This window comes from Rhinopithecus roxellana, chromosome 4, assembly GCF_007565055.1.
Source record: "Rhinopithecus roxellana isolate Shanxi Qingling chromosome 4, ASM756505v1, whole genome shotgun sequence".
Classification (NCBI taxonomy): Eukaryota; Metazoa; Chordata; class Mammalia; order Primates; family Cercopithecidae; genus Rhinopithecus; species Rhinopithecus roxellana.
This window is the reverse complement of record NC_044552.1, coordinates 146,452,920-146,480,440: the sequence shown is the minus strand read 5'-3', so window position 1 is coordinate 146,480,440 and position 27,521 is coordinate 146,452,920. Positions and strand designations below refer to the sequence as shown.

The 27,521-nt window shown below is 39.7% G+C and overlaps 1 protein-coding gene across 15 annotated transcripts in view; it reads left to right on the top strand.

Moving 5' to 3' along the window:
- Positions 1-2,943: 2,943 nt before the first annotated feature.
- Positions 2,944-27,521, top strand: part of AIG1 (androgen induced 1) — a 279,442-nt gene continuing 254,864 nt past the window's right edge. For 6 of the 15 annotated variants that reach the window (XR_004056907.1, XM_030929201.1, XM_030929202.1 and 3 more), the window contains exon 1: positions 3,423-3,631. Coding sequence is in view for 13 of the 15 variants with exons in the window: in XM_030929201.1 (XP_030785061.1) it covers positions 3,491-3,631 (141 nt within the window). In the remaining 2 variants the exon portion in view is untranslated. Of the gene's footprint in view, positions 3,285-3,404; positions 3,632-3,792; positions 4,188-27,521 lie in introns of those variants that run through there. The other 9 variants (XR_004056908.1, XM_030929203.1, XM_030929204.1 and 6 more) reach the window with 6 other exon arrangements.

The window sequence follows — 27,521 nt, the reverse complement described above, 5'->3', positions numbered from 1 at the left end:
ATCTTGAATTGTAGCTCCCATAATCCCCATGCATTGTGGGAGGGACCTGCTGGGAAGTAATTGAATCCTAGGGGCAGGTTTTCCTGTGCTGTTCTTGTGATAGTGAATAAGTCTCACGAGATCTGATGGTTTTATAAAGGACAGCTCCACTGAACACACTCTTTTGCCTGCCACCATGTAAGATGTGACTTTGCTCTTCCTTTACGTTCTGCCATGAGGGTGAAGCCTCCCCAGCCATGTGGAACTGTGAGTCCATTAAGACTCTTTGTCTCTATGAATTACCCAGTCACAGGTATTTCTTCATAGCAGTATGAGAATGGCCTAATACACACCCCCTCCAAAAGAAAAAAAAGGAATGAACAGTGTGTCTCAGTTATTAGAAGTACTTAAGAAAGGGTATTTTCAGCCTCATATATAGTCTAAGAAATATTACAACAAAGAATATTAATATAGCTTGAAGCAAAACGTGTTCTTGAAATCTTCCCTCGGTGTTTCTTATGTTTACTACTGTTCATGAAATTCAACTGGATAAGGCTTTTCTCCTCCAGTCTCACTGTGTAGTAGAATGAAAAAGATAAAAAGACATGCAAATATTTCTTCTATACATAGAAAACAGTATCATCTAAATCAAATATGGAATCATCATAAGAATACTCAGAAGTGAATGATGTATTATAATTCATAAAAAGTGGTAACTTACCTAATGAAGTTTTAAAAGCAATAATACCCATTGTACTGTTTATGCTGTAAAAACACAATCTGTGTGTAGATTAATATTTTCCACAAAAGATCTGTAAAACATGACTAAGATTGTTAGATATGGTCTGAAAAGCAGAGAAAGCAAATCTGGACATGTTGATAGTTATCAAGAGGTTCCAAAAATTGTGAACTGACATTCTCATAAAATAGTATTTGAGTCAAGTTTTATACAAACGCTTCATTTTTTAAAGCACAAAACTATCTCATTATGGTTGGCAAATCATGAAACAACAAAAGCAAACCCAGCAGAATAGGTTCTAAATACTCAATTTAGCGTTACCGTTATTTATTTAAAAAGAAACTGGCCGGGCGTGGTGACCCACACCTGTAATCCCAGCACTTTGGGAGGCCGAGGCAGGCGGATCATTTGAAGTCAAGAGTTCGAGACCAGCCTGGCCAACATGGTGAAACCCCATCTCTACTAAAAATACAAAAAAAATTAGCCGGGTGTGGTGGCATGCACCTGTGGTCTCAGCCACTTGGGAGGCCGAGGCAGGAGAATAATTGAACCCAGGAGGTGGAGGTTGCAGTGAGCTGAGATCACACCACTGCACTCCAGCCTGGGTGACAGAGCTAGACTCACACACACACACACACACACACACACACACACAAAACCTGACCATTAAAAATGGCTTTATGAAAATATTATTTCCTTTTATAACAATGGGGTTGAGGAGTATTAATAATTTTCTAACATGTAAAGCAGGAAGGGTATATCAAAATTTGCCAATATCACAATAACTCATAAAACTTTATTAAGGCTTTATTGAGAGGTGAGGCCACTGGACTTCCTGAGTCCAGTGGGGACTTGGGGAACTTGCCTGTCTTACAAGAGGATTGTAAAATGCACCAATCAGTGCTCTGTAAAACACACTAATCAGTGCTCTGTAAAACGCACCAATCAGCAGGATTTTAAAAGTAGCCAATTGTGGGGAGGACTGAAAAAAGGGCACTCTGACAGGGCAGAAATGGAACACGGAAGGGGACATAAAGGAATAAAAGCTGACCACCCCAGCCAGCCGGGGCAACCCACTCGGGTCCCCTTCCATGCTGTGGAAGCTTTGTCCTTTTGCTCTTCAAAATAAACCTTGCTACCGCTCACTCTTTGGGTCCTTGCCATCTTTAAGAGCTGTAACACTCACCACGAAGGTCTGTGGCTTCATTCTTGAAGTCAGTGAGACCACGAACTCACTGGCGGGAACCAACTCTGGACACACTGTTAAGGTAGATAGATCTTCAATAGATCTACTCTTTTTTATTTATTTTTATTTTTGGCAGTTTTATAACCATGTACCAAGGATGCGCAATTAAAAAAAGTAAACCCAACTTTTACATTAAGATATGACCAAAAATCATCAATAATACATCGTTTTAATGCTAGTAGAATCTTCTTCTGACACCAGTTCTATTAGCATAATTATAATGCTAATTTTAAAAATCTAGAGCTTGTTTGGAAACATGCAGGAAAACATCCATGGCTTGCTACTTTCCCCTTACCTCTAGCACTATGCTTCTCCCCACCAGCCCTCCCTTCACATCCTCTGACTCAGAGACTATTTGGAGAGGACACCTGTTTTAAATGGAGCCACAGGAAATACCTACGTTGCCTTTTCATAATCCGACCCTGCATCTGCTTGGCTGAAATGAAAATGTTGCCCACAGACTGATGCAACTTCAGTGTGACAACATTTACTGGAAGGCAGGAGGGATTCCAGTTTATATTTATTTTCCTTCCATTAAGCCCTGGTAGTGCAGTGTAAGAAAAAAACAAGTAAAAGGGCAAAACCAGTTTAACACCCAAAAGACTAGTATTAACTTACACGTAGGGGTTTTACATCCAAACTTGGAATTTTTTAAAAGCTGAATGCAATCCTGTAGCAGAAAGTTATTTGATAATACTTTATAGCTTTTTATTTATAAACCACTTGTCCAAAGTTCATATCCTAGCTGATGTTACATGCTAATATGACATTAATCAGTCTCTGGTGGAAAAATGCTGAGTAGCCTACCCATTGAAAGCAGAGTTTCCTAGTGATTGACAGTCGTCAGTCAACACTGAAAACCTTATTGCTCCAAAATACCAAAAGTCACTCGCGGCTGACTGTGCTCGGGTTTACACCCCACGTTCACACCCCCACTGGATCCCTCCGCACGGGTCACCCGCTCTTGGCCAACTGCAACTACCCCAAGAAGGTCACCGTGATTCCAGGAGCGGGGGGACATTTGTGGACACTGGGGTCCCCTCCTTCAATCCAGGTTCCCCGCCCCCTCACCCGGCCCAGCGCCCACTAGCCACAAGCCCCGCTTCCCCCTGGAGATCAGCGCGCACTTCCCGAGGCTCCGTCGCACTCAGAGGTCGCACCCACTCCTAGGACTTCTAGGGGGTGCCCCGGCCCGGTGTCCCGGGATCCTGCGATCGCAAGAGCAGAATGACGAAGGTGACGAAAGAGATGACGACACGCCGCCTGCCAGACCGTGGCCGGCAGTGGAGAGCGTCTGCAAACCGCGCCAGGCCAGTACAGGTCACCCGGGCGCTCGCGGCCGCGCCAGTCCCCGGGGGCGCGCGCCCAGCCCCCACGCCGCCCCCGCCCCGCCCCGCCCCCGCCCCTCGCCAGCTCCCGCCCCGCGCCAGTGTTCCCACGGCGCCCGCCCCCACGCGCCCAGCGCCTCCCTCCCTCCCTCCCGCCCGCCCTCCTCGCCGCCCAGCCAGCCCAGGCCTCTGGCGAACATGGCGCTTGTCCCCTGCCAGGTGCTGCGGGTGGCAATCCTGCTGTCCTACTGCTCTATCCTGTGTAACTACAAGGCCATCGAAATGCCCTCGCACCAGACCTACGGAGGGAGCTGGAAATTCCTGACGTTTATTGATCTGGTAAGGCCGTCCCCTCCCCCTACTCGCCCCGCACCCCGTGCCTCTGTGTGTGTGTGTGTGTGTGTGTGTGTGTGCGCGCGCGCGCACGCGCGCGCGGATGCGCGAGCACCTGCGCACGTGCGCGCCTCCAGCATCCACCCGTGTCCTCGCCTCTTCCCCAGTGATTGCGTGTGAAGGCCTGGCTGCCCTCGCAGCGGCATCTTCTGAACCACTCACCGTTACCTGGCTGGGTTACCCTTACCTGGCAGCTGGGGGACAAATGGAGGTGGGGCGCAGCCAGGTGGTGGGCTCTTTGGAGGGGGACACCGAACTGCTTCTAAGAGGTGACACGGGAAGAATCTTCAACTAACAAAAGCATCGGACTTGATCATGAGTGGCCTGAGACCCATTCGCCCTCAAGGTGCTTTTCAAAGCACCCACCGTGGGATGAACTTGGTGCAACTGAAGGAAACTGGGTATTGTCTAGTGATTTGGAACTTCACCTGAAAGAATCAAATCCTTCTCATAAGGGAGAGAAAGCACCTAATAAAGTTGTCTTCTTTGCATCTGTTTTTTTTACCCCCTTTGTCAATAATTTACTTTCAACCTTTACCCCGTAAATGTTAGGAGACAGAGGTTTTCAAAGTGCATTTCCAAGGTGACTGTACACACTTCTCTGTCTTCCGATGTACGAGTTTACAGTAGTTTGCATAAGCAGCTCCTCTGTTGGCACAATATGATAATCTTGACAGGTGCCGGTTATTATTAGTATATCATTTTGAAAGTTTTTCTATTTCTGGCAGTAAAAGGCCCTCTTCAACCCCCCTGGAGAACAGAACATAGGCATAAGGCCCAATAATGAACTCATCATGGATGGACCTAGGAATTTCAGGGTAAAGGTGACTAAGACACACCCTAAAAGATTATTAGGAAGAGGCTTAAAACAAAAGCAGTGAAGTTCTAAAGCACTCAGAGAAATTGTAGAACCAATTCCTGGGACTCCCTAAACTGTTTATCCAAGACTATACACTAGGTTGGCCACACCAGCAAGATTATAATCTCTTCTTGACCCTCCATTCTGATGAAGAGAACATGATACCTGTTTTAAAAATTTCCAAAGCCTTAGGATGCCTCAAAGAAATGCAGAGAGGCTTTTGGTTTAAAAATAACACCTTATATTTGCATTATATTAGATGCTTTCAGAGTGGAATTTCAATTCTTTTGCCCAGGAGTCTCCAAACTGTGCACATACCCTTAGGCCCACAAGACTTCACAGGGCATAGAATGTTGCAAGGGTTTTAATTTTCAGATCCTCGTTTTCCAACTCTGCTTGAAACTAATTTTCCTCTGAACATGGGTGATGCCTGCCAATTCTTTCATTGTCCCCACTCATCCAAGTGAGGAGCACATGACAAGGCTCTGGGGTGTGTTTTTCTGTCCGTTCCTTTTAGCTTCCAGAAGATAGATGGCTGTCACCAGGACTATCTTTATATTTGATTGAACAACAATGTTGGAATTGTCTTGACAGAAAGTCTTATTGGGTTGATTGGCTGTCAATGAGGATTGGTTTTGCCAATTATGTTGTGTAGCAGACATTTTCCGTATATTGAATGAGCTAAATCTGCAACCCTGAGGTTCTGATGCATATGTATATGAAGCAAGCATACCAGCCATAGAGCGCATGAAAGATGTCCCTTTTTCAAGTGTTTACACTTAACTATGTTAAGGATGTTGAGCTGTTATTTAAAAATATGTGCATAGATTTTCAGAATTCTTTGAGGGTCTATGTGAGCAAATCTCCTTTTGGGACACTGCCTTATCCCATTCCTAAGTCAGATCTTAGAGTTTGCCCATTTGAATGTTGCTAAGGAGCAGTGCTGGGCGAAAGTACAGAGATGCTGTGAGAGCCATAGGTACTAGAAACAGCCCTCAGCACCACTCTTACAGTAGACGCTGTGTTGTGGGAGCAAGGGGAGGAGTCAGCAGGTGAACAGAGGTAGAAATTGAGGGTGTTGGTTAACCCAAGAGATGCCTACTTTTCATAATTGCCATTGCTTACTGTGCATTAAAAAACAAGGCTCAGAAGAAACAATATACCTCCCATAACCTTTGTGTGACATGAGACCATAGTAGAGTCAGCTTGCTATGCTGGCATATAATTTATCTTTTAGCATCCAGTGATTGGACTTGCCTGATTTAAATACTAATCACCCATAAAGGACTTTTTTTTTTTTTTAATCCCTGAAGTCACACAGTAGATTCAAATGTGAAACATTTACTTTGCTTCATATTTAGCTTCAGATTGTATAGGACCTTTAGCCAGCCATTGTAATTTTTTACTCTGTGGCTCCTGATTGAAATACTTAACCAAGAATTCCTGTGAGAAAGTATGTCTGAGATATAGTCATAAAAACATTCACGCAAAGTGTTATTCTTTTTATTACTTGAGATTTGGAATCCTTAGAGCTTAAGCATTGTACAGCTGTTAAAACAACCAACCTGTCAATCCTCAGTAATGGCATGAAAAGATTAGACTACTATAATTTAGCCATTTTACTTTTCACTTTTAATGTTAAAAAGACTGTAAACTTTATTACCTAGTGCCTTGTACAATATTAATGAGTCTAAGTTTATTGGAGTAATTTTGCAAGAGGATTTAACTTTTTAAAATTGTAATGAGAAGGCCCTTTTTTCTAGCCAACTTGGATTGCAGGAATCATTTATCCTGATAGTCACACTTGGATTCCATGTTCCATGGCTTCAGTTTACCAGGATCTGAGTCAGGAATCTCAGGCTGCATGCATCCAGGAGCACAGTTATGTGGCAGTGGCCATTCTGGCTGTATTCATATCTCTCTTTGGGTGTGAGGGTCATTCCAGTAGATTCAGAGCTTATGGTCAAAAACTGAAATGCACATTGTTGGTACCAGTAATCTTATACTGTTATTCTCCAATGGTTTCTTTTCCTAGTATTGAGAAACTGTAAGAGAACTAAGGTGTTTTTGGAAAATTGAAGCTAGTAAATGGGAAAAGAACACTGTCTTGGTGTGGTAGGCAGAATAATGGGGCTCCAAAGATGTTTACATTCTCATGCCAGGAACCTGTGAATACATTAGGTTATATGGCAAAGGGAAATTAAGGTTGCAGATGGAATTAAGATTGCAAATCAATTGACCTTAAAATAGGGTAACTATCCTGAGTTATCCCATTGGGCCCAATGTAATTACAAGGGTCCTTGAAAGGAATAGGGAAACGGAAGACAAGAGATCGTTGGAGGAAGATGTGACTGGAAGAAAGTCGTAGAGAGATTCGACAATGCTGAATTTGAAGATGGAGAATGGAGCCAGGAGACAAGGGGTGTGAGAGGTGTCTAGAAGCTGGAGAGGACAAGAAAATGGTTTTCCTCCTATAGTTTCCAGGAACACGTACCTGCTGACAGCTTAATTTTAGCGTATTTTGGACTTCTGACCTCCAGATTGTAAAATAATAAATTTGTGTCATTTAAGCCATTCAATTGATAGCAATTGTTTACCACAGTAATAGAAAACTAGTATACTTGATTTTAAAGTTTCTGACTTAGAAAAAAACTTAACTGTTTTTGTACTTATATGAAGTAAATGCAGTGACTCAGCTAGCCCTTTATGTATAGTAGATAACTGGTTAATTTTAGCTTTAACAAAAAGGCAAGTTTTTTCCTACTTCAACCATGAAATTATGTGGAGACATACATACGTGTAACAGTGGGCAATATGAGAATCTGTAAAGATTGGACTGTCAAGCGTGTCTGTGTGAAGAGACCACCAAACAGGCTTTGTGTGAGCAATAAAGCTTTTAATTCATCTGGGTGCAGGCGGACTGAGTCCGAGAAAGGAGTCAGCGAAGGAAGATGGGGAAGGAGTTGCTATATAGGAGTTGGGTAGGTAATGGAAAATTACAGTAAAAGGTGGTTATTTATTGTTAGCAGAGAAGGGGGTCACAAGGTACATAGTGGGGAGATCATAAGACTTATTGTCCAGAAGAGGAATGTCACAAGGTCGATCGATCCGTTAAGGTAGGGCAGGGGCAAGTCACAATGGTGGAATGTTGTAATGTTGCTTAATCAGTTAAGGCAGGAACTGGCTGTTTTACTTCTTTTGTGGTTTTTCGACTGCCCCAGACTTCTTAGGTCCTGCAGGCCATCTGGACGTATGTGTGCAGGTCGCAGGGGTTATAATGGCTGAGCTTCAGCTTAGAGGCCTGATATGGATAACATTGGAAAAACTAGGTCTTTACTGTGAAGTATTTCAGACACTATCATTATGTAACCTGTAAGGCCAGGAGAAGGAATCCACTTAATTGGAAATAAGCTGGAAAGAAAGAAAATTTAAACTAGCTGTTGATCAAATATTAACATTTTCTTAGTCAATATCACAGCTGATGAATTTTCCTCAAGTGGTGTGGATTCATTCACTCATTCACTAGCAAAGTGATTATGCTGCATGTTACATGATAATTGCCCCAAAAGATAATAAAGAATTAGGATAAAACCAACATAAATAAATGAAAAGAAAAAGGCAAATGTATTTTGAGGTCTTAAAGTAGTATTTGCAGTATAATAGGTGTTTAGTAAATGTTTAAGTAAATGGAAGCTTTCTTTTCCCAAATTTTCATTGAGTATTCTTTTCTCGTCCTGTCTTCTCCCAAAAATATTCAAAATGATAGGAATTTAAAAATATATCAACCAGAACATTATTCATATGTGTATGGTAGAGTGTCTAACGGATGAGTCAGAATCAACTTCTTTGAAAACCATGAACTGGATTTTTTAGAAAACTTAAAATATTGGTGATGGATTTAAGATATCTTGATTTTTAAAGATTGAAACTGATATCTGGGAATCCCATTGGCTCTAGTTTGTAGTACTGGCCATTTTGAGAGTCATCCTCTCTTCGGGCCGTATCATACCATTATTCCTCCTGGACTGGCTTTTCATTCATGTCATGGCAGAATATTGTTCAGGCCCTGCCTATTCAAAGTGTGGGCCGAGGACCAGCAGGATCAACTTTGTCTGGGTGCCTGTGAGAAATATGGCATCTCCAGCTCCACTCCAGAGTTTCTGAATCAGAGTCTGCACTTTAATAATATCATCAGGTGATTTCTATGCTGCTCTAAGCCACATTGTTTTTTAATTTACATGGATTAATTGTAGGACCCTATAGAGCAGTCTTAATATATGAATTCTGCCTATTTTCTTTGTTTTTGTTTGTTTGTTTGTTTGTTTTTGAGACGGAGTTTCACTCTGTCACCCAGGCGAGTGCAGTGGTGATGTTGGCTCACTTCAACCTCCGTCTCCCAGGTTCAAGAAATTCTCCTGTCTCAGCCTCCCAAGTAGTTGGGATTACAGGCGCCCGCCACCACACCTGGCTAATTTTTGTATTTTTAGTAGAGACAGGGTTTTACTTTGTTGGCCACACTGGTCTCAAACTCTTAACCTCAAGTTATCTGCCTGCCTCAGCCTCCCAAAGTGCTGGGATTACAGGCGCGAGCCACTGTGCCTGGCCTGAATTCTGCGTATTTTCAAAACATATTACAGATTGACTTTCGTTGTGATATAACAAAAACATGTAAGAAATTACAATTTGAAAATAAAAGAAAGAGAAAGGTATGTTTCAGATACGAGAGATGGGTTAGTTACTGCTATTGAGAAACAAATTTAAATAATCTTCAGGGCAACTAATGTGAAAAACAATACACATTTGATTGTATTGTCCCTATGTTGAAATAAAGGAAGTATAATAATTTATTGGGAAAAATACAGTTCTTTCCAGGCACTGACTTTTCAAGATAATTTATCACTCAGATATTTGTTTAAAGAACATTAAGGGTGCATATGGTGGCTCAGACCTGTAATCCCAACACTGTGGGAGGCCATTGTAGGAGGCTTGCATAAGCCCAGGAGTTCGAGACCAGCCTGGGCAACATAGCAAGGCTCCCACTACAAAAAATTAAACATTAGTTGGGGGTGCTGGCATGTGCCTATAGTCCCAGATATGTAGGGTCCTGGGGCAGGAGGATGACTTGAGCCCAGGAGTTCGAGTTTGCAGTGAGCTATGATAGTGCCACTGCACTCCAGCCTGAGTGGCAGAGCCAAATCCTGTCTGTAAATAAAAATAAAAAAAAGAACATTGGTTAGCACAGTAGATAATGCCTTTGATTGGTTTTTAGTGTAACATATAGAAAAATGTTTACAGTTAATGTTTCTTATTTGATGGTTTTATGAAAGCCAAAGGTGTGGTCTTATATTTTGGCTAGGTGAAGGAATTTTTGTAGAAGTTTAAGGTAATATAATCTAGGTACATTTTTGTTATCTAAATCTGTATTGCAAAAGAATTTCAGAAAACCAGAGAGATATCAGGATAAATAAAGTCTCAGATGTGAAAAAGCTGGGGTGCTGAAAGAACAGAAAATGGTCAAGTGTACCTGGACGATACCATTTTTGCTTTTAGACATGCTGAGATTTTTTGACATTTAAAAAATGTTAAAGAGGGAAAACGAGCTGCTTAAGTATACTATATTTTGCATTTGAGTTAGTCTTATATTTGTTTATATACTTATCATAAAACATTCTTGGCTCTAGTTCATGACTTAATTTTAAATAGGAAATAACATATCTTGAGAAGAGATTCTGCATGTCATTATGTGACTTTGTCATTATGTACTTAGTTTTGCCAGTCAAAACCACACAGTGCCACGTGAAGGCTAGTAGTTTATTGAATACTCAGGGTACAAAATTAGGTGGATTTTTTCTGTGTTTTTTTTTTGTTTGTTTGTTTTTTGGGGGTTTTGGATATTATACAGAATGCAAAATTGCAAACTTTTTCTTCAGGAGACTCAGACTTGACCCTAAAATATGCACATAAACTTGAAGGCTCAAATAATGTTTTTTCCTAACCTGGAGGAAGAATTGTGAGAGTAATGCTTTGCATAGAATCCTCTTCACCTTATTTGCATGTTTCTTTTGGATCAGGCATAAAATAGGGGCCTGGTTTTGTTAGAGTGGGGGAAATAGTTGATGATATAATCAGCCATTCCCTTTTAGTTGCAAATGGTATTGAAATTACAGAAAGTCATCTGACCACTAGTTGAGGTCACTTCTTTTCCCATTCCTGCCATTCCCCCATGTCTGGTATAACATTTAGCAAAATTGGTAACTGCTCTTGAGGGTTTTCATTTGTTTGCCTGTGTTCTTCTGAAATGTCACATGTTTCTGTGGAAGCATGAACAATACTACAATTTTCCACATTGAATCAGATGTTCATGTGATCCAAGCATGCTTGGAAAAAATCTTACTGCTTAGGACTCCATACAGCATAGCTCTCTTGTGCAGTCTGTAGTTAGACAGTTAAAGCGTCCATGCCTCACCCTCAGGGTAGCCCTTCTGAGTGCGGTGAAAGCAGAGCTTTCTTGGAAAGTGAGTCACCACTTGATCAGATCCATTGTGGAATTGAACAAGATATGAGACAGAAGCATGGAATTCTGCAAAGTCAGACAATGCACTAGCCCACTCACACTGACTTATATTTAGGTCTGTCAGGCTGTGTTATAATTTAAAAAATTAATTTCAAAAGTGATACATACTTACTATAGAAAATTCGTGCAAATACAGGAAACCGTAGAAATACAGGGAAGAAAATATAGTCCATCTTAATTCTCCCTAATTTTCCTTGCATCTTAGCATTTTAATGCTTCAAGATGGTATTAATTTTGGAACTTTATGTACATACAGGAACATACTGAGAGAGTCAGACTACAGCGTATATGTAAATGTGTGTTCGTACGTACTTAGTCAGATATTAGAAAAAATCATATTCTTTAAAACTTATTTTAAAATTATGGATATCACTCAGAGATACTAATGTTAGTATTTTGATATTTATCTTTTCACTCATATATATTTCTGTTAAAAAACCAAAAAATTCAATATGAGCATATGGTTTTTATAAATTTTTCATCCATATACACTAAAATTTATTCCTTTTTTTTTGAGATGGAGTCTCGCTCTGTTGCCCAGGATGGAGTGCACTGGCACGATCTCAGCTCACTGCAACCTCCACCTCCCAGGTTCAAGCAATTCTCCTGCCTCAGCCTCACGAGTAGCTGGGACTACAGGTGCATGCCGCCACTCCTGGCTAATTTTTTTGTATTTTTAGTAGAGATGGGATTTCATGTTGCCCAGGCTAGACTCGAACTCCTGGGCTCAAGCGATCCACCTGCTTCGGCCTCCCAAAGTGTTGGGATTACAGGCATGAGCCACCGTGCCTGGCCAATTTATTCCTTTTAGTATACAATACTATAAGTTTTGACAGATGCATAGAATGGTGTAAATACCACCACAGTCACCTAAAAGCATTCCTTTGTGTTGCCTGTTTATACTAGAACCCTCCCCTGAATCTTATCAACCATAGATTCATTCTCCATTCGTATACTTTTGCATTTCCTAGAAAAATACATAAAGCATACAGTATGTCTTTCAGTTTGGCTTTTCATTTAGCAGAAAGCAATTCAGATTTACCTATGTTATTGTATGTATCAGTAATTTATTCCATTTTACCACTGAGTAGTGTTCCATGGTATTGATGTACCAGTTTTATTTTTCCGTTTACAAGTTGAAGTACATTAGAGGCTTTTTTCAGTTTGGGGTGATTACGAGAAAAGGTGCTGTAAAGATCTGCATACAAGTTTTTGTATGAACATGTTTTCATTTTTTACTGGTCATGTGCCTGGGAGTGGGATTGCTTGGTCATATGGTAAGTATATGTTTAACTATATAAGAGACCCCCACAGTTTTCCAGAGTGGATGTGCCATGTTGCATTACCACCAGCAATGTGTGAGAGCTCCACAGATGGAAACTCACATTGTATCCAGAGTGTGGCGTTGTCAATTTTTCTTTTGTTTCAGCTATTCTTATAGGTGTGTAGCAGTATCTCATTGTGGTTTTGAGTTCCCTTCATGACTAAAGTTGTTAATTATCTTTTCCTGTGCCTTTTAATAATATATTTATGTTCTTTGTGAAGTTTGCCCATTTAAAAAATACTGGGTTGTTTTATTATTATTAAGCTTTGAGAGATTTTATGTTTGCCAAATAAAAGCTCTTTGGCAAATATGTGATTTGCAAATGTTTTCTCCCTGTCTGTAGTTTATTTTATTGATAGTGTCTTTTATGAGCAAAAGTTCATTTTGATGATACAAAATTTACCATTTTTCTTTTTGTGGAACCTCCTAGGAGTTTTATAGTTTTAGGTTTTATGTTTTTATCTATAATCCTTTTTTTTCTGGTATATGTTGTGCAATTTTTCCTGCATCATGTCTTGAAAAGATTGTCATTTTGCCTTTGAATTACCTTTGCACCTTTGTCAAAAATCAATTGACTACATTTGTGTGTCTGTTTGTGTTTCTGTTTCTGGATTCTATTCTGCTCCACTGATGTATGTGTCTCTTCACAGGTACCACACATTGTTGATTGCAGCTTTATAGTAAATCTTTAAAGCAAGTAGTGAGAATCATCTTTGTTCTTTTTCAAAATTTGTTTATGCTATTCTAATTTTCCTTTTTGTTTAAATTTAGTATAATCTTGTTAATATCTACAGATAATTGTACTTGGATTTTTTAGTAGAATTTCATTGAATTCATAAAACAATTTGGGGAAATTTGGACATCTTAACAGTATTTACTTTTCCAACCCATGAATATGACCTATCTCTTCATTTATTTAGATTTTTTATTTCTTTCATTGGTGTTTTGTAGTTTTCAGCATTTAGTTTCTGGATGTATTTTGTTAGGTTTATGCCTATTTTATTTTTGATTAGTGCTATTGTGAATGTTATTTTTAATTTTTTTTTAGAAATTTTTATTTTCTTAGTCCGTTTTGTGTTGCTATCACAGAATACCACAGACTGGGTAATTTATAAAGGAAAGAAACTTATGTCTTACAGTTCTGGAGGCTTAGAAGTACAAAAGCATGGTGTTGGCATCTGGTGAGAGCCTTCTTGTTGCACCATACCATGCTGGAAGGCATCACAGGACAAGAGGAGCATATGAGAGAGAGCCAAACTAGCTTTCATGACGGACCCACTCCTGTGATAACTAACTCTCCTGTGATAATCTATTAATCTATTAACACATTAATCCATTAATGGAAGAACCCTCATGACTCAATCACTTCTTAAAAGGCCCTACGTCTTAATACTATTAGATTGGAGATTAAGCTTCCACATGAATTTTAGAGACAACAAAATTCAACGGCAGCGACCCTTTTATATTTAATTGACATTTTAATTGAGATAATTGTAGATTCACTTCAGTTTTAAGAAATACAGAGCGATACTGTGTAGGCTTCACCCACTTTCTCCCAGTGGTTACACCTTGCAAAACTGTATTATAATATCGCAACCAAGATAATTGATATTGAAACAGCAAAGATACAGAACCTTTCCATTATCACAAAGATACCTCATGTAGCCCTTTTATGGCCACAACTACCTTCTCCCTTTGCCCCATCCCTAACCTTTGGCAGTCATTAATTTGTTCTTTCTATGCTTTCTGTCATTTCAAGAATATTATGTATCCATAACCTTACATATGTGACTTCTGGGGATTGCTTTTTTAAAAAACTCAGAATAATTACCTAGAAAGTCACCAAGGTGTCACATGTATCAGTCGTTTGTTCCTTTTTAATTGCTAGTAGTATTACATGGTATGCATACACCACAGTTTAGTCATTTATCCATTAAGGGATATCTGGATTGTTTCCAGTTTTGGACTATTATAAATAAAGCTGCTGTGGACATTCATGCAGAGGTTTTTGTGTAACCATAAGTTTTTATTTCTCTGGTATAAACTTCCAAGAAGAAAAATGCTGTATTCTATGATAGTTGCAATTTTTAGTTTTATAGAAAGCTCCCAAATGATTGTTCAGAGTGGCTGTACCATTTTATATCTACACCAGAAATATGTGAGAGAGAAAATTTAGCCCCATTCTTGCCAGTTATTTGATGTTGTCAATATTTTTAATTTTAGCCATTTTAATTGGTATATAGTGATATCTCATCGTGGTGGTGGGGGTAATGGTGGTTCTTCTTCTTCTTCTTTTTGTTGTTGTTGATCCTCCTCCATCTCCCTCTTCTTCCCCCCCTTCCTCCTTCTTCTCCTCGCCTTCTTTTTCCGTGTGTGTGTGTGTGCGTGTGTGTGTGTGTGTGACTGAGTCTTGGTCTGTCACCCAGGCTGGAGTGCAGTGGCGTGGTCATAGCTCACTGTAATCTCAAATTTCTGGGCTCAGTTGATCCTCCTGCCTCAGCCTCCTGAGTAGCTGGGACTACAGGCATGTGCCACCATGCTCAGATCATTTTTTCTTTTTAATTTTTTTTCATAGAGACAGGGCTTTGCTGCATTACCCAGGCTGGTCTCACACTCTTGGCCTCAAGTGATCCCCCCATTTCAGTCACTGAAAGGGCTAGGATTACAGGTATGAGCCACTGTTCCTGGCTCATTGTGGTTTTAATTTTCATTTTTCAAATGGCTAACGATGTTGAATATATTTTCGTATGATTACTTGCTATCTGTATATCCTCTTTAGTGAAACAAATAGTTCTGTTTTGTTAAATTTTACTTTCTGGTTGTTTATTGTTAGTGTATAGACACATATTTAATTTGTATATTTTGACCTTACGTCCTGGTGATTTAACTAAACTTATTTATTAGTTCAAGGAGCTTTGCTTTAGATTCTATGGGAGTTTCTTTTTTTATTTAGACAATCATGTCACCTGTTAATAGAGACATTTTATTTCTTCCTTTTCAATCTGGATAGCTTTTATTTCCTTCTTATGGTTTATTGCCTTGGTTAAGACTTCCAGTAGGTTTCAGGTAGAAGAGGAGAGAGCAGATATCCTTAGGAGGATCCTTTCTTGTTTCTTGTTCCTTTCTTAGGAGGAAAACATGTAGTCTTTTGCAATTAAGTATGATATTAGATATAGATTTTTTTGTTTATGCCCCTTATCAGTTGATCAGTTGAGTTAGTTTCCTACTATTCCAAGTTTGCCGAGAGATTTGATAAAACTACAAGTGGATGTTGAATTTTGTCCTATGCTTTTCTTGACTTTTCTCCAAATTTTTTAAAAATAAATTTTATTGTGTATATTTAAGGTATGCAACATGAGGTTATGGGATATGTTTGGATGGTAAAAAGATTACTGTATTGGGGCAAATTAACATATCCATTATTTCACAGAGTTGCCCATTTTTTGATTTTGTGGCAAGAGCCACTAAAAGCCACTCGTTTAGCGTGAATCCCAAGTACAGTACAATTTTATTACATAGCGTTCTAAGGACTCATTTTGTACATTAGATATCTAGACTTGGTCATCGTATATATCTGCTATTTTATATCCTCTGACCTACTTCTGCTCATTCCCTCCCCACTTCCCACTCCTGTGCCTGGTAACCACTGTTTTGCTTTCTCTCTCTGTATATTTGATTTTTTGGGGGATTTCACATATAAATGAGACCATGCAATATTTTTCTTTCTCTGTCTGGCTTATTTTACTTAGCATCATGTCCTCTAGGCTCATCCATGTTGTGACAAATGGATCTCATTCTTCTTTAGGGCTGAATTGTAGGTATATATACACTGCAGTTTCATTGTCCATGTGTCTATCATCAGAGAGGTTGTTTCCATATCTTGGCTATTGTGAATGATGCTACAATGAACATGGGAGTTCAGATATCTTTCTGAGATGATGATTTCCTTTCCTTTGGGTATATGCCCAGAAGAGGGGTTGCTGGGTCATATGGTGGTTCTATTTTTTTTTAATTTTATTTTTTAGAAACCTCCATATTGTTTTTCATATGGCTCTACCAACCTACATTCCTACGAACAGTGTACAAGAGTTTCTTTTTATCCACACCTTTGCTAACATTTCTTCTTTTTTGACTTTTTGATAATAGCCATTCTAATGGGTGTGAGGTGCTATCTCATAGTGGTTTTGGTTTTCATTTCTATACCTGAGACTGGGTAATTTATAAGAAAAGAGGTTTAATTGGCTCATGGTTCTGCAGGCTGTGTAGGAGGCATAACACTAGCATCTACTTCTGGGGAGGCCTCTGGAAGCTTACAGTCATGGCAGAAAGTGAAGTGGAAGCTTACATGTTAGGTGGCAAAAGCAGGGTGAGAGAGTTAAGTGCTAGACACTTGTAAACAGCCAGATCTCATGAGAGGTCACTCAGTATCACAAGGACAGCAAAGGGGATAGTACTAAACCATTCATGAGAAATCCCCATGATCCAATAACTTTCCACCAGGCCTCACCTCCAACATTGGGGATTACATTTCAATATGAGATTTAGGCAGGAACACACATTCAAACTATATCAGTGATATTGAGCACCTTTTCATAGACCTGTTGTTGATTTTTATGTCTTATTTGGACAAATGTCTATTCAAGTCTTTTGCCTGTTTTTAATTGGGTCATTTGTTTTTCTATGATTGAGTCATATCAGTTCTTTATAAATTTTAAGTATTAAACCCTTATCAAATATTGGTTTGCAAATATTTTTCCCACTTTGTAAGTTGCCATTTCATTTTATTGTTTGTTTCCTTTGCTGTGCAAAAGACTTTTAGTTTGATGTAGTCTCATTTATTTACTTTTGATTTGTGGCCTGAGCTTTTGGTATGATATCCAAATAAATAAATAAATCATCACCAAGACCATTTTCTGGGAACTATTCTCCTGTATTCTCTTCTAGGATTTTTATAGTTTCTGGCCTTACATTTATGTTGATTGTACATTTCATGTTGAATTTTATATATGGTGCAAGAGAAGAGTCAAATTTTATTCTTCTGCCTGTGAAAATCTAGTTTTTCCAGCACCATTTATTGAAGAGATTATCCTTTCCCTATTGTGTTCTTTTGGTGACTTCGTCAAAAATTAGTTGACTATATATCTTTGACTTCATTTCTGAGCTCTTGATTCTGTTGCACTTGTCCATGTGTCTGTTTTTATATCAGCACCATATTGTTTTGATTACCATAGCTTTGTAGTGTAATTTAAAATATTGATGTGTGATGATTTTTGACTCGAACCAGGCTTGCATTTGGGGATGAATGCTACTTGGTTATGATGTATTGCTTATTTTAGATATAGCTGGATTTAATTTGCTAATATTTTGTTGAGTTTTTTTTTGCCTCTCAGTTCACGAGGAAAATTTGTCAATAGTGTGTTTTTCTTTTCTTGTTTTTGGCTTTGATATTAGGATATGTTGGCCTCATTCCTCTTAAGTGTTCTGGAAGAGATTAAGCAAAATTAGTGTTACTTCTTTCCAGAATGTTTGGTAGAATTTAGCAGTGAAAACCACTGGGCTTGGGATTTTCTTTATTGGAAAATTCTATTCACAAATTCTATTTGGTTGATTTCAAAATGTAGGACTATTAGTGTTGTTGTCAGTTTTCAAAACTGAGATTTGGTATCTTTCAAATAATTGGTCAATTTCATCTTTCAGCATTTGCTTCTTATCTTTTTCTTATTGTCTGTAGGGTCTGTAGTGATAATAGTACTTCATTGCTGATATGGGTAATTTGTGCCTTATCTCCTTTTTCTTCATCAGTCTGACTAGGAGTTACACAGATTTTTATTGATTTGCTTCAAAGATCAGCTTTTGATTTTTCTTCTATTTTTATTGTTCTCAATTTCATTGATTTCTCTTTTTTTTCCTTTTCTTTTCTTTTTTTTTTTTTTTGAGAAAAGGTCTTGCTTTGTCACCCAGGCTGGAGTGTGGCTTACTGCAGCCTCAACCCCTTCCAGGTTTAGGTGATCTTCCCACCTCAGCCGCCCAAGTAGCAGGGACTACAGGCACACACCACCATGCCCAGACAATTTTTTGTACTTTTTGGTAGGGACAGGGTTTTGTCGTGTTGCCCAGGTTGGTCTTGAACTCCTGAGCTCAAGCAATCCACCCTGCTCAGCCTCCTAAACTGCTGAGACCACAGGCATAAGCCACTGTGCCAGGCTGATTTCTGTTTTTAACCTTTATTAGTTTCTTCCTTTTGTTTGTTTTGGGTTTGTTTTGTTCTTCTTTAACAAATTTCCTAATGGGGAAGCTTACATGATTAATTCGAACCCTTTATTCTTTCCTATATAAGCATTTGATGCTAAAAATTTTACCCTAGGCACCACTTTAACTGCATCTCATGCTTTAATACATCTTATTTTCATTTTCATTCAATTAAAAATATTTTTTAAAATTTCCTTTGGTTCTCTTTTACAGTGAGTTGTACACTGGTGATATATTTTTTACAGATATCTTTTCATGATTTACTTCCAATTTAATTGCATTACAATCAGAGATCATTCTTTGCATGATTTCAGTTCTTTTAAATTTGTTAAGTTTGGTTTTATGGCCCAGAATATGGACCATCATGTTACATATTCAGTGTGCACTTGAAATATGTATTTTGCTTTTAGTAAGTGGAGTGTTTCTTAAAGGTCAACTAGGAGAAGTTTGTTGATAGTGTTATTCAGGTCTTCTATATTCTTGCCTATTTTCTGGGTCTCTCATTAACTGAGAAAGGAGAATCCAAGTCTCTTAAGTATAATTGTGGGTTTGTCTGTTTCTTAATTCAGTTTTATTAGTTCTTGCATCATATATTTTGGAGCATACACCTTGTCAAAAGTACAGACACATTTGGAAATGCTATGTATCTTGGTGAGTTGACCCTTTATCACTATACAATGTTCTTTTTCCGAGATAATTATTTTCCTTGTTCCAAATTCTGCTTTATCTGATATTAGTATAGCTTCTCTAGCTTTCTTTATATTAGTGTTTGCATGGTATATCTTTTTCCATATTTTTACTTTTATCTTTATCAACATATTTAAAGTGATTTTTTTGTAGATAACATATAGTTGCATCTTATTTTTAAAATTTAATTTGATAATCTCTATTCTTTAATAGGTACAATTTACATTTAATGTAATTATTAAAATAGTTGGATTTAGGGCTACCATTTTATTATTAGTTTTTTATTTGTTATCCTTTTTTTTGTTCCTCCACTTCTATTTCCTGCCTTCTTCTGGGTTATTTGAATATTTTTTAGTATTTAATTTTATCTGTCGGCTGTTTGTGTATATCTCTGAATTATTTTAGTTGTTTCTCTAGTAATTACCGTATACAAATCTAGCTTTACACAATCTACTTAGAGAGAATAGTTTATCACTTCAAGTGAAATATATAAGCCTTGTCACTTTTCCCTCCTCAATTTATGTCATAGTTGTAATTTTCATTATATCTATATAACTTGAGAACCCTATAATATATAATTTTTGCTATTAACAATAAATATGTTAAAGAACTTAGTATATAGTAAAATACTCTATTGTATTACCCAGATATTTACCATTTCTGTTGCTCTCTCTTTAGTTCTTACGTTGATATTTCCCTTTGATATCATTTCCCTTCAGCTTTAGAATTTATTTAGCATTTCATTAAGAAGAGATCTGCTGGCAACAAGTCTCTTGGTTTTTCTTCATCTGAGTATGCTTTGTTTTGCCTTCATTCCTGAAGGATATTTTTGCTGGACATAAAGTTCTGGTTAGCAGTTCTTTTGTTTCATCACTTAAAAGATGTGTCACTGTCATCTAGACTGTATGAATGAATTTTTCTGAAGAGAAATTTGCAATTATTTAAGCCATTGTGCTCTTAAAGACAATGTGTTGTTTCTCTCTAATTGCCTTTATATTTTTTTCCTCATCTTTGGTTTTCAGCAGTCTAAGTATGATGTTTCTGGGTATGATTGTATAAGTTTACTTTGGTAGGACTTTGCTGAGCTTCTTGAATCTGCAGTTATGTCTTTCACTCAGTTTGAGAAGTTTTCAGCCATTATTTTTTCAAATATTTTTTCTATGATTACCTCTTTCTTTCATCTCTTCTTCCGCCAATTAAAATTCCACTTTACATCCAACCACCAATTTGGCTTTGAAGCTGCCACTTGATATTGACACTTGGTAGATGTAGTATGACTATTCTTATACATCTCTATCTACGGATGAGGATCCTACTCTTTTAGTGCTACTAAAGAGTACTCTTTTTAGATCCTACTCTTCCAGGACTCCACTGATATGCATGTCAGATCTTTTGATTATTATTCCGCAGGTTGCTGAGGACTTGTTCATTTTTTTCTGTTTCTCTTTTTCTCTCTTCTTTAGATTGTGTCATTTCTTTTGGTCCATCTTCAAATTCACTGACTCTTTCCACTGTCATCTACATATTGCTATTGCATCCATCTAGTGGATTTTTAAATTTCCAATATTGTGTATTTCAGTTCTAAAATGTCCACCTGGTTCCATTTTATGGTTACTATTTCTCAGCAATTAATTTCTATCTTTCATTCATTTTAACAGTGTTCATCTTTACCTTATGGAGAATTATTGAAGAGCTTCTGTAAAGTCCTTGCCTGATAATTCCACCATTGGGGTCCTTTTGGGGTTGACATCTGTTGATTGTGGTTTCCCTTAATATTGACCCATTTTTCCCGGCTCTTTGTATGTCAAATTATTTTGGATTATACCATGAACATTTTGAATATTGTATTAGTCTGTTTTCACACTGCTGATAAAGACATATTTGAGACTAGGTAATTTTAAAGAAAAAGAGGTTTAATGGACTCACAGTTCTACATGGCTGAGGTGGCCTCACACTCATGGTGGAAAGCAAAAGGCCTGTCTTACACGGTAGCAGGCAAGACAGAATGAGAGCCAAGCAAAAGGGAAGACCCCTTATAAAACCATCAGACCTCATGACACTTATTCACTATCTTGAGAACAGTATGGGGGAAACCACCCGCATAATTCAATTATCTCCACTGGGGCCCTCCCACAACATGTGGGAATTACGGGAGCTACAATTCAAGATGAGATTTGGGTGGGGACATAGCCTAACCATATCAAACATTATGTGGTGAGGCTCCAGGTCCTCTTAAAATTCTATGGAGAAATGTTGATTTTGTTTATCTGTTTAAGCAGGCAATCAACCAAGTTTCCTTTTTCCAGCTCTTCTTTTTGTGATTTCTTTTATACTCTCCAGCTCTCAAGATGTCTTTTTTTATGGTTTCTGCAGTCAGAAAGAGTCTTCTCAAAATTTTAGCCTCCCATGATGTCATACAGTTCACACAATTGGTGATGCCGTCACAGTGAGGAAGCAGGAGAAAAGAGAGAGAGAGAAAAAAAAAAAACATTTTCTCTCCACCAGTTACACAGCAGGACTTCCTCTTGCTTGGTTCCTCTGGTCATTGAGATGGATTTTCTTGGGGTTTTAGGTACTCATGCTAAAGGGAAAAAAAAAGAGGGAATCATAATCTCTAGCAGAGATTATGATAGATGACTTTTCCTCTATCCTCAGACTGGAAAGAAGGGGATTCTCCTGGAGTTTTTGCTATCAGTGCTTGCTTTCCAGTTCTAGAATGCAGTCTGCACTCAGGTCAAATAAGGGGAAAAAAGGAGAGTAAAAATCCACAAACTGTACCTTTATGGGTCCTTATTTATTTTTGCTTTAGTTCCCAATGCACCTGTCATTGTGTACTTTTCAAAGTCCTCAGGCAGTTGACTTTTGTACTCTGTTCAGAGTTCTTAGTTGTAATCAGTGGGATTGATAGGCTGTAGTCAGCTTACTCCATTTGGGCTGACACCAGAAGCCTACATATGTTTTCAATATCTACTTTTGTACACTTAAAATATTTTATAAACATTTTTCCATGCCATTATACATTCTTCTATAACATAATTTTTAAGATTGCATATTCATTGAGTGTTTATATTGTCTTCATGAATATATGAATAAATAAATCTTTACACACATCTGTGATTATTTACTTAGGATAAATTTTTTTTTTTTTGGAGTTGCAAGATTTAATAGAGTGAAAACAGAGCTCCTATACAATGGGAAGGGACCCAAAGGGGGTTGCCACTCCCTGCTCGAATGCCTGAGTTTATATCCCGATCATTGTCCTTGCCCCGTGCTCTCAGGTGATATAGGATTTGACTATTTCTTTACCTCCTCTTTTTAGCCTAATTTGTATTTTAGTGAGCCCTCTTTACTAACTGATTGGCTGGCTGTGAGCTGAGTTACAAGCCCCTTGTTTAAAGGTAGGTGCAGTCACCTTTTCCAGCTAGGCTTAGGAATTTTTAGTCGGCCTCGGAAATCCAGCTAGTCCTGTCTCTCAGTCCCCACTCTTAACAGGAAAACCCAAGTGCTGTTAGGGAGGTTGGCTGATGATCGCTCTTAAGTGCTTCCTGCAGAATTGGGGTGTAGTAGGGGTCATGCAATTGAGATTTCCTTGGGAGGGGTGCCTTTGATGTCATCAGCATCGGAGCATGGGCCAGCAGGCCGGTCCAGGGGTCCGTGATAGATCTTAGTCATGGACTGCATCTGGGGCTCCATTTGAAGAACGATTTGTAGTTTTACAGCTTTGATTCTGGAAGAGACAAACTTAACAAGGAAGTTAAAGATACAGGGATGAAATGTATGGCCTGAAATGCAGGGACATATGAGTGTGGGCAGTGAAAGTGGGGTTTCCTTTAGAAAAACTCCTATACAATGGGGCATCAATATTTCCAGGAATCCACATTCTCCATAGAAACTCATGGTAAGGGGAGCTACTGGTAGTACAGCAGCATGGAGGAGGTGCAGTGAGTGTGAAAAGGGTAAGAGAACAGTAAAAAGAAGAATATGACGAGAGGGCCATGGGGATCTACGATTCCAGTTACTTTCCTCACGGTTGTCACTTGAAGAGTAGGCGCAGATCCTCTAGAGGTTCACAGGAATAGCTAATGTTGTCTCCTGGATTTTTGGGTTCCTTTGGCAGTATCCAGGGTTTGACTTGAGTGTGACATATCCAAGACTCCACTCCAGCCGCTTAACTGTGGTTGGGGTAGATAATATGACAGGGTAGGGTCCTTCCCAGGATGTGTCTAGGGATATGGAATTAAAGGGAAGGGACTTGACTAATACCACATCACCAGAGTGGAATAATTCCTTTCTCTCCTCTTGGGAACAGGTTCCCTGTAATGTTTTAAGAACTTGTTGATATTTGGCTAAGGAGGTGATGTCTGCAACTAAGTTGACCATCTCTCGGTCAAGCGCAAGGTCATTGGTTAGGAAGGGCTGTCCATACAGCATTTCATATAGGCCAAGTCCTGCTTTTTGGGGAGAGTTTCGGATTCTTAGTGAGGCTCTAGGCAACAGAGCAGGCCATGCAAGGTGGGTTTCTTGGGTTAGCTTTTTTAGATGTTGTTTGAGTGTTTCATTCATTTTCTCAACTTTTCCTGAGGATTGTGGCCTCCAGGCGTAGTGTAAGTGATATTATATGCCTAACACCTGGGATACTCCCTGGGTTACCACCGCCTTGAAAGCGGGGCCATTGTCACTCTGTAAGCCTTGGGGAAGTCCAAATCTGGGAATTATTTCATGAATTAGTACCTTTATTACCTCTTGGGACTTTTCTGTCCTACAAGGGAAGGCCTCCATCCAACCAGGGAAAGTATCCATCCAGATTTGTAGATACTGAAATCCCTGAGATTTGGGCACATGGGTAAAATCTAGTTGCTAGTCTTCTCCTAGGTAATGGCCTATTCTTTGTTCTCCTGAAGGAGCTTGACAATAAGGCAGGGGATTATTTCTTTGGCACACTTCACAGGCCCTGACTATCTGCTTGACAGTTTTGAAAAGGGCTATTCCAGTAAATAATGATTTGGCCATCTGATGGGTGCTGACAATGCCTAAGTGAAAGATCTGGTGAAGGGTTTTAAGTAATTTTCATTGGTTAGCTGCAGGCAAAAATATTTTTCCTTCTTCAGTGGCTAGCCATCCTGAGGAGAGGAAGCTATGTCCTCGTGAGTTTCCCCATTCTATTTCTTCTGCTGAGTACTGGAGCTTGGTTTCCCGGAGGGGATTATCCCATACTAGGGGTCCTTCTATAAGCATTTCTAATGGAGGGTCCCACTTTGTGGCTCTTTTTGGCTTCAATATCCGCTTGGCGATTCCCTTCTGTTTCCCTTTCCTTTCGTTTCTGAAGACCCTGGCAGTGTAAGACTGCCACCTCTTTAGGTTTCTGTACAGCCAATAATAATCTCCTAATGGCTTCCTGATGTTTGATAGGTGTTCCCTCAGAAGTTAGGAATTCCCTTTCCCTCCATATTGCTGCATGGGCATGGAGGACTAGGTAAGCATGCTTAGAGTCTGTATGTATGTTTACCTTTTTTCCTTCTAATTCTAGTGCCCGAGTGAGGGCTATTAGTTCTGCCAGCTGAGTGCTAGTTCCTGGAGTGAGGGGATTACTTTCAAGTATTCCATTATCTCTGACCACTGCATATGCTGCCTTTCAAAGTCCTTTTTCTACAAAGGAGCTTCCATCAGTATACAAGCTGAGGTTGGGATCAGTCAAGGGAACCTCTAGAAGGTCCCCTCAAGTGGCATAGTTTTGAGCAATTACTTGTTGACAGTTACGTTCTATCTGTTCTTCATTGTTTGGAAGAAACGTGGCTGGGTTAAGAGTTGCACAACTGCACAGTCACAGCACTGGTCCTTCAAGTAATAGAGCCTGATATTTAAGCAAACGGTTGTCTGACAGCCACAAGTCTCCTTTTGCAGTGAGTATGCCGTTCACATCATGAGATGTCCACACCATAAGATCTCTTCCCTGTATCATTTTAATTGCTTCAGACACTAAGACTGCTACTGCTGCCACTACCTGTAAACAATGAGTTCAACCCTTTGCCACCACATCAATTTCCTTACTCAGGTATGCCACAGGTTGCAAGCTGGTCCCTTGGACCTGTGTAAGGACTCCTAGAACTGTTCCTGTTTTTTCTGTGACATGTAAGGAAAAGTCTTGCCCTGTTGGCAAGCATAACACTGCGACTTGGGTTAGGCCCTTCTTTAGGGTCTGAAAAGCTGCTTCTGCTTCGGGTGTCCATTCTACTAAATGGATATTGACTTTCTGAGTTTCCTTAATTAGTGTGCATAGTGGCCTGGCTATTTCACTATACCTGGGAATCCGTATTGGGCAGAAGCCTGTTATGCCAAGGAAGCCTCTTAATTGCTTCAGGGTTTTGGGATGAGGATAAGCCAGTATAGGCTGGATACGTTCCTCACTGAGGGCCCTGGTGCCTTTGGGTAATTTTAGCCCTAAGTATTTAACCTGCTGTAAGCAGAGGCGAGCTTTTGGTTTGGAAACCTTGTAGCCACAAGTGGCGTGGAAGTTTAAAAGTGCTTGGGTGGCTTGATGGCACAAGGTTTCTGAACAGGCAGCTAGAATTAAATCATTCATGTACCAAAGGACACGAGTGTCTAAGTATGAGAACTGGCTCAAATCTTGGGCTAATGCCTGGCCAAATAGATGGTGGCGCTCCCTGAACCCTTGGGGTAAAACAGTCCAGGTGAGTTGAGACATTGGGTTTGAAAGATCTTCAAAGGCAAACAAGAATTGAGAGTCAGGATGTACAGGGATGCAGAAAAAGGCATCCTTAAGGTCCAGGACTGTAAACCACTCTGCTTCCTCTGGTACTTGGGAAAGCAGAGTATAAGGGTTAAGTACAGGTTGGTATAGAGAGACAATGGCCTCACTGATAATCCTGAAATCTTGCATTAACCTCCACTGTCCATTAGGTTTCTGTACTCCTAAAATTGGAGTATTGCAAGGGCTATTGCATGGTTTCATCCTGATCTATTATGTTGTTGTAGACCCAGATCCAGTTGTTAAAGTAGTAGATCATCAGTTCTAAGACCCTGGCAAGGGTGGTGGGGAATGGGTCCCACATAACTGCCCATGTCGAGAGCTGTATGCCTACATTGGGAGGGGCACCAGAGAGGAGACTCCCTGGGCTCATAGCCTAGGGGCCTAAGTGTAGAGCTTCCTTAGATCCTTTTGGAGATACAACTTGCTCTAATACTTGGGAGAGGAAGTGAAAGTCTGAAGCATTAGTACCTAGGAAGCAGGGATCAGAGGAGGTAGATTCAGAGGTAAGGAGAATTTTGGGGCTACACTTTCAAGAAAGCTGTGGTCAGGACCCAGGAGGTATGGGTCAGAAGGAAAGGCAGGGGCGCACGCATAGGCAACTATTGAGTACAGACTTCTGGCTGCACCATGATCTCAACTGGCTTACGCCGGGAGATCGGGATGACAGCTTTCTGCCTCTAGTCTGCCCTCGGCTTCCCCCAGGAAAATTGTGAAAGCAGAAGCTGGTTCCAGGGAGACCAGTGCTCCCAACTCAGAAGGTTTGGGGGTCGTTAGAAAGCCTTTTCCCAGGAAGCCTCACACCTGAGTCTTAAGTCTGGCGGCTACGCTAATTGTTTTTAACTGGCCAACAGGTGCCCAGTATTTTCCTTCAATTCTAAGGAAGGATAGGACAGAATAGCAAGTGGAAGTGGTCTCACACTACTCACCGCTTTGGAGAATCCCCGTATGGGCCACCAAATGTTACCAGTGGGTCTTTGTTCTTAGAGCTCCCAAGATGGTGGCAGGCTGCTCCCGAGATGGCGGCAAGCCTTTTGCTCTCTGACCTGGGGTTCTTGGACTCACAGATTCCAAGGAATGGAACCTTGGCCCATGCGGTGAGTGTTATAGCTCTATTAGAAGCTGTGGGTCATGGAACAGAACCGTGGAACCCAGCAACTAGTGTTCAGCTCAATTAGGATGAACCCAGGCACTTAGCCATGCAGGAACAATGGTGAGCCTTTAGCCCGATCGTAGCAGCAATGGGCACCTCACTGGATCAGGAGCACAGTGGACACCCTGCCGGATCTGGAGGGATGGAAGTCGGTGGCGGGTCTGCAATGGCGTCAAACAACAGTGGTGGACAATGAGCAAAAGCTCAGTTTGAGCTGTAATAAA